General features: G+C 46.0%; 1 protein-coding gene across 1 annotated transcript; it reads left to right on the plus strand.

The window, feature by feature from the left end:
* The first annotated feature begins 2,356 nt into the window (after nt 1-2,356).
* LOC121838652 (sodium/calcium exchanger 1-like) lies at nt 2,357-10,123 on the plus strand. The gene is made up of 2 exons (XM_042299078.1): nt 2,357-2,905; nt 4,891-10,123. Exon 2 carries the CDS (start codon nt 4,927-4,929, stop codon nt 6,760-6,762), a length of 1,836 nt encoding a protein of 611 aa, XP_042155012.1. The 5' UTR covers nt 2,357-2,905; nt 4,891-4,926; the 3' UTR covers nt 6,763-10,123.
* The last annotated feature ends 427 nt before the right edge of the window (nt 10,124-10,550 follow it).

Consider the following 10,550-nt stretch of genomic DNA (forward strand, 5'->3'; position numbering starts at 1 on the left):
TATGGTGATTGACAGAGTCGAAAGCCTTGGCAAGGTCGATGAAGACGGCTGCACAGTACTGTCTTTTATCGATGGCGGTTATGATATCGTTTAGTACCTTGAGCGTGGCTGAGGTGCACCCGTGACCGGCTCGGAAACCAGATTGCACAGCGGAGAAGGTACGGTGGGATTCGAGATGGTCAGTGACCTGTTTGTTGACTTGGCTTTTGAAGACCTTAGATAGGCAGAGCAGGATGGATATAGGTCTGTAACAGTTTGGGTCCACGGTGTCTCCCCCTTTGAAGAGGGGGATGACTGCGGCAGCTTTCCAATCCTTGGGGATCTCAGACGATATGAAAGAGAGGTTGAACAGGCTGGTAATAGGGGTTGCGACAATGGCGGCGGATAGTTTCAGAAATAGAGGGTCCAGATTGTCAAGCCCAGCTGATTTGTACGGGTCCAGGTTTTGCAGCTCTTTCAGAACATCTGCTATCTGGATTTGGGTAAAGGAGAACCTGGAGAGGCTTGGGCGAGTAGCTGCGGGTGGGGGGGTGGAGCTGTTGGCCGAGGTTGGAGTAGCCAGGCGGAAGGCATGGCCAGCCGTTGAGAAATCCTTGTTGAAGTTTTCGATAATCATGGATTTATCGGTGGTGACCGTGTTACCTAGCCTCAGTGCAGTGGGCAGCTGGGAGGAGGTGCTCTTGTTCTCCATGGACTTCACAGTGTCCAGGAACTTTTTGGAGGTGGAGCTACAGGATGCAAATTTCTGCCTGAAAAGCCCATAAAATTGTCAGAGATTCCAGTCACCCAAGTTATAGACTGTTTTCTCTGCTACCGCACGGCAAACGGTACCAGAGCACCAAGTCTAGGACCAAAAGGCTCCTCAACAGCTTTTACCAGCTTCTACCAGCTTCTTTTAGACTGCTGAACAATTCATAAAATCGCTACCGGACAATTTACATTGACCCCCTCCTCCCTTTTGTACACTCGCTGTTTGTTTGTTACCTATACATAGTCCCTTCTCCCCCACCTACATGTACAGATGACCTAAACTAGCCTGTACCCCTGCACACTGACTCGGTACCGGCGCCCCCTGTATATAGCCTCTTTATTGTTATTCTTATTGTGTTACTTTTATTAGTACTTTTTGTTTTAGTCTACTTGGTAAACATTTTAGTCTTCTTGAACTGCATTGTTGGTTAAGGGCTTGTAAGTAAGCATTTCACGATAAAGTACACTTGTTGTATTTGGTGCATGTGACAAATAAAATATGATCTGATTTGATTTGAAGGACATGTGGATAAACAGGTTGATGTCAAGCCATGCATTTTATTTTTCAAAAGTCTTGTGGAATGTTGGCCTCCATTGAACAGCACACATTGGCTGCTACTGTTGGCTGAATGTTAGAACAGCTTTTTCCATGTTCAAATGTTATGGGATAAATTTTCTCCATTGTTTTTGATGATGGCTGTCATCTATCCCCCCTAAGGGCAAAACGTGTAGAATTGAAGGAAATGTATTAATTTTGAAGGAATTGGAGGAAATTAATGAATTAATTTTCTTCTCCGCCGATGGCAAAATGTGTAGAATTGTAACTAGATTACTTTAAAACAGCAACCTATTCTCTACACCCCATGGCAAAATGTGTAGAATTGTAACTAGATTACTTTAAAACAGCAACCTATTCTCTACACCCCATGGCAAAATGTGTAGAATTGTAACTAGATTACTTTAAAACAGCAACCTATTCTCTACACCCCATGGCGAAATGTGTAGAACTGCACAAAATTAACTCTAAAATGTAAAAATATCTCTGCTGTCAAGAGGGGGGTTACTAAAATGTTTTACTTGCAATGTGGTGGAGGGGTGTATATGGGTATACAGACCCCTGAGCAACTGCAGCCCCTCATGATGAGTTCAGATGTTTTGTGACCCCCACCCCATCAATGTTACCCACCCCGATCTACAGCTACCACCTTCAAATATCGGCAGTCTGACAGGTGATAATAGGCAGAAACAAAGAGCAAAGTTACAGCCTGGTCTCATAAACTAGAGACGTCAACATAGTAAATGTAAATCTGGGACAATCAAATTAGTATGATTTGTTACGTTTGGTATGGTTACATAAGACAGAAGGTTACTTGAGGAAAAAAATAACCGACCATGACAAGACTGACCCCATCTCAAAGCAACCCTCATTATTCAAAAAACAAGGGAAATCATACGTAACATGATGTAGTACATTGTACTGCAATTACCAAGTTTATTGAAATGTAGGCCTAATTACAATGTATATAACGTTACCCCAAGTATTTAAAGTGGAGCAATGGGAGGGTCTTGGTGTTGATAGGCGGGTTGGCAGTGGGTCGCATTTTTAGAGTCGTTTCCCTTTGCTCTTTCTGAAATCGATGTGGATAGAATAATCCCCGAGCGGTAGAGCTTTGGGAAAAAGTGTATTCCGAGAGTTTGTCCGTCTCTACAGAAGCAGCCCGCGTTCTAAACGCACTTTGGACTCGGTCTCTGTGCATGGAGCTCTGTGGCTGTCCACACATCGAATAGGATAGGAAAGAGGTTGAGTGAGAGAAGGCGAGTGAAAGCGAGAGAGAGAGGGGGGGGGGAAATAATCAGGAAGAACTCTCAGCGCACCTTTTAGTTCTCCGATATGCAGATTTGCTGATAAAACATCAGTTATCTGTTCATCTCATACAGGTCGTGGAAAACTGCGAGTGCATGGGAATCTTTAACTCGTTTTTTCTTCACCGGGGTATCTCGCCTTGATTTCGTATAAAACCCAGCACGAATGTGAGCTGTAATACCAGGCTACTGACGGCTCTATCGGCTCCTTATTGGCATTTTCACGTCTAGGCTACTACAACTACTATTGCTGACTTCTGCCTGTGGATCTTACCGTTATATATTGTGAAAGGTATGATTCTGCTTATATTGTTATCATTAACATATAACAAATGGTGTATTTTTCTGGCACAATCTAGTTACAGCAAGTTTAGTCCACTCGATAGAGCTGTGAGATACAGTGTGGCCGCATGTTTTAGCTATCCTAAATTCTGTACAGGTTATTATATGTTATACGGATCTACTGAGATTAGTCGACCATTCTGTCTGAGATGAAAATGGTAAAGCCTTGGAGATTTATATTGAGTCTATTTTAGCTTTTGAGAATGTCTCAATATGTAGGAATTGGGTTTCATTCTTGCGCTTCCTTGCTTGCCTTCCTGACACAGCAAGACCTGGTCATTTGCCCATGTTTCCAAATATGCACTTGGAAGTTGTGTACAACATGCCTAAACCCGCATAAATTGAACCATGTCGGCAATAGCATGCCTAGGCTATCCTACATGCGGTATATTTGCGCTACTCCGGAGTTATTCATTGCGCCAAATGCATCCACGTAGCCCTACGCGCATTCACGTAGCCCTTATTTGTGCAGGTTGTGCCGTCGCATTGGATTTCCAATATGCGGATTCCAACTATGGATTAGGGAATAGGAGGTTTATATTGAATGAGCATGTTCTGTAAACCTAGTCATTAATACATCAACTGATGATACCGTCGAAAACAATAGAAATCACACAACAGTCCATACAAGTAACCTTCCTATAGTAAATCTGTCTAGAATTGTATGCTTCCAAACTGGTAAGGATGCTCTAAAGGCGGCACCAAATTGTATAGGCTACTGCCGTGACCATACCTCCATCATTTCTTTCTATACTTAGCATAGTTTACTAGACTGATATACCATACCTACATTATTAGTTATCATAAGTAGCCTGCTGTCTTATTGATTTCTTATTCAAGTTCATTTTATTATAAGCTGATACACCTGCATTGCTTGCTGTTTGGGGTTTTAGGCTGGGTTTCTGTACAGCACTTTGAGATATCAGCTGATGTACGAAGGGCTATATAAATAAATTTGATTTGATTTGATTTGATTAAACAATTAATCGCTATAATTCATCACAATTTTCCTAGGGAAATTATGGTATACATTTAAGTGCTATGGTCAATTAGTCCAATATAATCTTTCCTAGATGTTTGCGCGTCTGCTTCCTTTCTGACTACATTGAAGGTGAGTAGTCCAGCACGGTTAGTGTCGCTTCCCTCCGACTTCACTGGATGCTTTCTGTACCCGCGGTATCTGGGCGCATAGCAGGCTATACACGCTCAAGGTCTCCTCTCTTCCCCCTTTATTTCAAAGGTCGGGGAACCGTCCCTACTCTTTACTAGTCTTAAACGTATACATGCTTTATCTCCTGCTCTAAAGAGAATGAATAACTTGATATTGTCACCTATTGCTGGTGATTATAGAGCCTTGTAAAATATTCTGGATGCTAATTGTTCATAAAATGCTATGCACGTGACATATCTGCGTAATGTTGACCACAGTACCAACTACCAAGCATATGAAATATGTGAAAAGTTATTATCCCTGCAGACAATCAGTTAAAATGTATCTTCTGCTACCTCCTTTCCATCCAATCAAGTGCCAAACCCTATGGTACTATTATAGGCATTGCATCCACTCACCAGAGGAATCATTTATATTATATGAAATGTTTATTTAATTAAAACAATTTATTGAAACTTTTTTTAACTAGGTAAGTCAGTTAAGAACAAATTCCTATTTACAATGACGGCCTACACAGGCCAAACCTGGAAGACGCTGGGCTAATTGTGCGCCACCCTATGGGACTCCCAAACACAGCTGGTAGTGATGCCTCTAGTACTGAGATGCAGTGCCTTCGACCGCTGCGCCACTCGGGAGCCCCATGGTTATATTATATTATAATTCATGTGAATTACTACATAGTTATTACGCTAATATTACAGTGAGAGCAAGTTGTGTTACATTTCCAGTAATTCCAACCCTGTAATCCCCCCCCCCCCTTGCAGGTTTAGGAAGCAGAGGAAGCTCACCTCTCCAGAATCATGGGACACTTTCAGCTCTCCCCCATGCACTCCCTTGGCCTTCGGCTTATGGTTGTCGTAGCAGTCATGTTTCTCAAATTCCAACATGTGACGGCTATGTCCTCGGACGTGGACTTGGATCAGTTTGTGTCTCCAACTGCCAGCGGCAATGTTACTGTGTGCACCACAGCAGGCACAGCATGCGAAAAAGGGGTGATTCTGCCTATCTGGGAACCTCAGAATCCCTCGTTTGGGGACAAAGTGGCACGGGCAACAGTCTATTTCGTGGCCCTGGTGTACATGTTCCTTGGAGTGTCCATCATCGCTGACCGTTTCATGGCGTCCATCGAGGTCATCACCTCTCAGGAGAAAGAGATCACCATCAAGAGACCCAACGGAGAGACCACCACCACCACCGTGCGGATCTGGAACGAGACAGTGTCCAATCTCACGCTCATGGCCCTGGGTTCAAGTGCCCCTGAGATCCTACTGTCCGTCATTGAGGTTTGCGGCCACGGTTTTGATGCAGGAGCCTTGGGTCCAAGCACCATCGTGGGCAGCGCCGCCTTCAACATGTTTGTCATCATTGGCATCTGTGTGTACGTGGTGCCCGACGGGGAGGTCCGTAAGGTCAAGCACCTGCGCGTCTTCTTCGTCACAGCCACCTGGAGCATCTTCGCCTACATCTGGCTCTACCTGATCCTGGCTGTCATCTCCCCCGGCATAGTGCAGGTATGGGAGGGCCTGCTCACCCTCTTCTTCTTCCCCATCTGCGTGTTGTTCGCCTGGGTCGCTGACCGACGCCTCCTCTTCTACAAGTACGTCTACAAGCGCTACCGTACCGGCAAGCAGCGGGGCATGATCATTGAAACCGAGGGTGACCGCCCGCTCCCGTCCAAAGTCGACATTGAGATGGACGGAAAGATGCTCAACTCTCACGCGGTGGACTTCCTGGACGGGCCTCTGGGGCTGGAGCTGAACATGAAGGACCTGGATGAGGAGGAGACCCGGCGCGACATGGCCAAGATCCTCAAGGAGCTGAAGCAGAAGCACCCAGACAAGGAGATGGAGCAGCTGATTGAACTGGCCAACTACCAGGTGTTGAGTTCACAGCAGAAGAGCAGGGCCTTCTACCGCTGCCAGGCCACCAGGCTCATGACCGGTGCTGGAAACATCCTGAAGAAGCATGCGGCCGACCAGGCCCGCAAGGCAGTCAGCTTGCACGAGGTTCGCTCTGATGTGGCCGATAACGACCCCATTTCCAAGATATACTTTGACCCCGGCTCCTACCAGTGCCTGGAGAACTGCGGCACAGTGGCAGTTAACGTGCTACGGCGAGGCGGTGACCTGACCAAGACAGTGTCAGTGGAGTTCCGTACGGAGGATGGATCAGCCAACGCGGGCTCGGACTACGAGTTCACCGAGGGGGTGGTGGTGTTCAAGCCCGGCGAGACCCAGAAGGAGATCCGTGTGGGCATCATTGATGATGACATCTTTGAGGAGGATGAGAACTTCCTGATCCACCTGAGCAACGTAAAAGTGCTGCTGGCAGAGGGAGAGGAGGTAGAGAACCCAGAGACCAATCACGTGGAAGCGGTGGCCTGTCTCGGCCTGCCTGCCACGGCAACCGTGACCATCTTTGACGACGACCACGCCGGCATCTTCACGTTCGAGGAGCCGGTGGCACACGTGAGTGAGAGCGTGGGCACCATGGAGGTGAAGGTGCTGCGGACGTCAGGGGCACGTGGGGTCGTCATGGTGCCCTACAAGACTGTGGAGGGCACAGCACGTGGAGGAGGAGAGGATTTCGAAGATACCCACGGGGTCCTGGAGTTCCAGAACGATGAAATCTTGTAAGTTCTTAAGTTATTTTAAAATATTTATTCATTTTATATGTGGGGGCTGACATTACACTGCTTATTAGTGTGCTATTATGCTTTTTTGGCCATGAACATTTTACATTTGAAGGAATATTTTCAGACAAATTTCTCAAAAAGTGAGTAGGCTATTGAAATATGTTGTGTAATGTATAAATCTGAAGCCACCAATGCCGTTTATTGTCAGTCTCTCTAGTTATGCATGTGTAGTCTATGCTGATGCTGGGTTTTGTTTGTCTGTGAATGCATGTGTTGATGATGATGAGGATGGATGCTGAGTGTGTTTGTGTCATGTCGTGGTCGTGGTGCAGCGGACTGCTTGTGTGCCATGAGGAGACGTCATCAACTCCCTTTGTTTCCACTCTCCTCTCTGCTTCTTCTTTCATTCATTCATTCCTTTATTCATTCACTCATTGACTTATTGATTTATTTATCGAATGTGTGACTTCTGCTGAGTTCTCAGCATCTGTGTTTCAATCGCTCTCAGGTTTATCCATGTTGGATTGCTCCTCGTTAATTTCAGGGGCATGACCAGCCTGAACTCTATAAGCTTTGACCATTGTTGATGTATCGTGAATTAATTTCTGTTGTTATTTTGTTTCTGTTTTGCCACTAATGTGGTTTCTGTACTGCATCTCAGATAACTGTGTAGATTGGATCTGGCATGTCTTACAGATATGCCACTACAGGTATACTGTATCTCATTTAATATTAGAGACGGTTCGTAGAAATGTCAGAGACTTGGCATTCAGGGTTGAATGATCAGGTTAGGCTCTATGCCTGTATTCACAGTTCTGAAAAGAGTGTCTCATATGTTTTAAGGTTTGGGCTAGTTAATTCCTTTATAAAAGGACAAGAGCAGATTGTCTCTGACTCTCTATTCCCCTCTTTCTCTCCCTCTCTCCCCATACTCACCCTAAGTGACATGCAGGGGACAAGTGAGACAGATGAATGAAAAGGGCTTGTTTCTAAACAGATTCAAAGCAGATGTTTAGGTTCAACTTTCGAGGCCCATTGCACAGTTTCCATAGCGTAGCTCTCACAGCGCTGCTCAGTGGATTTTAAGAACACTTGTCTAAATGAAATGATGGAGCGTCAGAGGTAAGGTATTCTACAGTACAGGAACCAGTAGCTTACAATCTAGACCAGCAGCAGCTCTGGGAGGAATACACTGTAGAACATCAGTTTTAATTTTCTGGACTTTTTGGAATGGAATGCTGTTAGCTGACTGCTCTAATTGTGTAATTGGGTTTTAATATGGCAATATGATATCACATAGTTTGTTTCATTTCCACAAAAATTATACCTGTATCTACATTTGAACTTTTTATTCAATATCTTGCCACAGTATATTTCAGGGTTTGAATTTTATTCTAGTGATGTTTGGAGCAAAGGCTCCAGGGCAAGGCTCTGAGGGGGCTAGAGTCCGTATCACAGTTTCATCTTCAGACGACAAGAAAGCTAAACCTCCTACCAGAGAACTGGAAATGTGTTAAACACCTCCCAACAAGCCCTTGAACACATCCAGAAAGGGGAGAGGACACTGTAACTGTAGAAAAATGAATTAGGATGCAGACGATCTGAAGTGAAGCGCCCATGGGCTGGGGGCCCGTGGACTGAGGGCTGGGGGGCTGGGGGCCCGGTGGCAGCCTCTTCTCTGACTCAGCTGCAAGCTCCCTCCACCCTTTGTGTCGCAGTCAAAGTTTCAGCTCTCTCCTCTTTCACTTGGGCTTCCCATCAGAAAGCGAAGCGTAATTTGTCTCCAGAATTGGATATGAGGGCCTGAGTAGACTGCTTGAAGAGATGGGTTGGTGGAGCACTGGCTGTGATTGCAGTTTGTTTGACCAGAGGATAGATTGGGCAAATGACTGGTGAGTTGCAGGTTGGGCAAAGGACTGTTGAGTTGCAGGTTGGGCAAATGACTGGAGGGTGGCAGGTTGGGCAAATGACTGGTGAGTGGCAGGTTGGGCAAATGACTGGTGAGTTGCAGGTTGGGCAAATGACTGGAGTGTGGCAGGTTGGGCAAATGACTGGAGGGTGGCAGGTTGGGCAAATGACTGGAGGGTGGCAGGTTGGGCAAATGACTGGTGAGTTGCAGGTTGGGCAAATGACTGGTGAGTGGCAGGTTGGGCAAATGACTGGAGGGTGGCAGGTTGGGCAAATGACTGGTGAGTTGCAGGTTGGGCAAATGACTGGTGAGTTGCAGGTTGGGCAAATGATGGTGAGTGGCAGGTTGGGCAAATGACTGGTGAGTGGCAGGTTGGGCAAATGACTGGAGGGTGGCAGGTTGGGCAAATGACTGGTGAGTGGCAGGTTGGGCAAATGACTGGAGGGTGGCAGGTTGGGCAAATGACTGGTGAGTGGCAGGTTGGGCAAATGACTGGAGGGTGGCAGGTTGGGCAAATGACTGGAGGGTGGCAGGTTGGGCAAATGACTGGTGAGTGGCAGGTTGGGCAAATGACTGGTGAGTGGCAGGTTGGGCAAATGACTGGAGGGTGGCAGGTTGGGTAAATGACTGGTGAGTGGCAGGTTGGGCAAATGACTGGTGAGTGGCAGGTTGGGCAAATGACTGGTGAGTGGCAGGTTGGGCAAATTACTGGTGAGTTGCAGGTTGGGCAAATGACTGGAGGGTGGCAGGTTGGGCAAATGACTGGAGGGTGGCAGGTTGGGCAAATGACTGGTTAGTGGCAGGTTGGGCAAATGATTGGACGGTGGCAGGTTGGGCAAATGACTGGAGCGTGGCAGGTTGGGCAAATGACTGGAGGGTGGCAGGTTGGGCAAATGACTGGTGAGTGGCAGGTTGGGAAAATGATGTGAGAAATTTCAGTTAGCGCAAACTGCCCTAGTCTCCACACCGTGCTGTTCCACTTCTTCCCTCCATCTCTCCTGTGCGAGTGCTTGTCATGTCAGAGGCGCCGTCCCCCTAAAGTTGAGTATTTAGTCAGTAATAAGGCTTTTGTGTGGTTTTTCGGTTCGTGTTGCAGCCTCTCCTCTCCCCTCTGACAGGCCTGTTGTATGGGAAACATATTCAGTTAATTAGCATGGCTACTCAACAGAGAGCCATTTGGGTCTGTTTTAGGGTTATGCCGGTGGCAGTGGTGACCCCAGTCACCAGTGCTGTTCTGTGGTTGGGTTCACAGATGGCATGGCCAGTATGGGTCTATTAGATTGATGATTTTATGGATTATTCTATGGAACTAAATCCTCAATCCTCTTATAACTGAAAGGTGTGACTGTGTGTGGATGATACAAGAGAGCTGATCTTAGATCTGTGTGTGTGTGTGTGTGTGTGTGTGTGTGTGTGTGTGTGTGTGTGTGTGTGTGTGTGTGTGTGTGTGTGTGTGTGTGTGTGACGTGTTTAATTATACCTGTAATAGTAAACAAACAAAAATTTGACCTACTGGGGACATTTTGTTGGTCCCCACAAGGTCAAATACTATTTCTAGGGGGTTTAGGGTTAAGGTTAGAATTAGGTTTAGGGTTAGTTTAAGGTTTCTGGCTTTTTAATTTTTTTTTGTTTTATTTCACCTTTATTTAACCAGGTAGGCTAGTTGAGAACAAGTTCTCATTTGCAACTGCGACCTGGCCAAGATAAAGCATATCAGTGTGAACAGACAACACAGAGTTACACATGGAGTAAACAATTAACAAGTCAATAATACAGTAGAAAAAAGGAGAGTCTATATACATTGTGTGCAAAAGGCATGAGGAGGTAGGCGAATAATTACAATTTTGCAGATTAACACTGGAGTGATAAATGATCAGATG

The sequence above is a fragment of the Oncorhynchus tshawytscha genome, linkage group LG16 (genome assembly GCF_018296145.1).
Source record: "Oncorhynchus tshawytscha isolate Ot180627B linkage group LG16, Otsh_v2.0, whole genome shotgun sequence".
NCBI classification, from domain to species: Eukaryota; Metazoa; Chordata; class Actinopteri; order Salmoniformes; family Salmonidae; genus Oncorhynchus; species Oncorhynchus tshawytscha.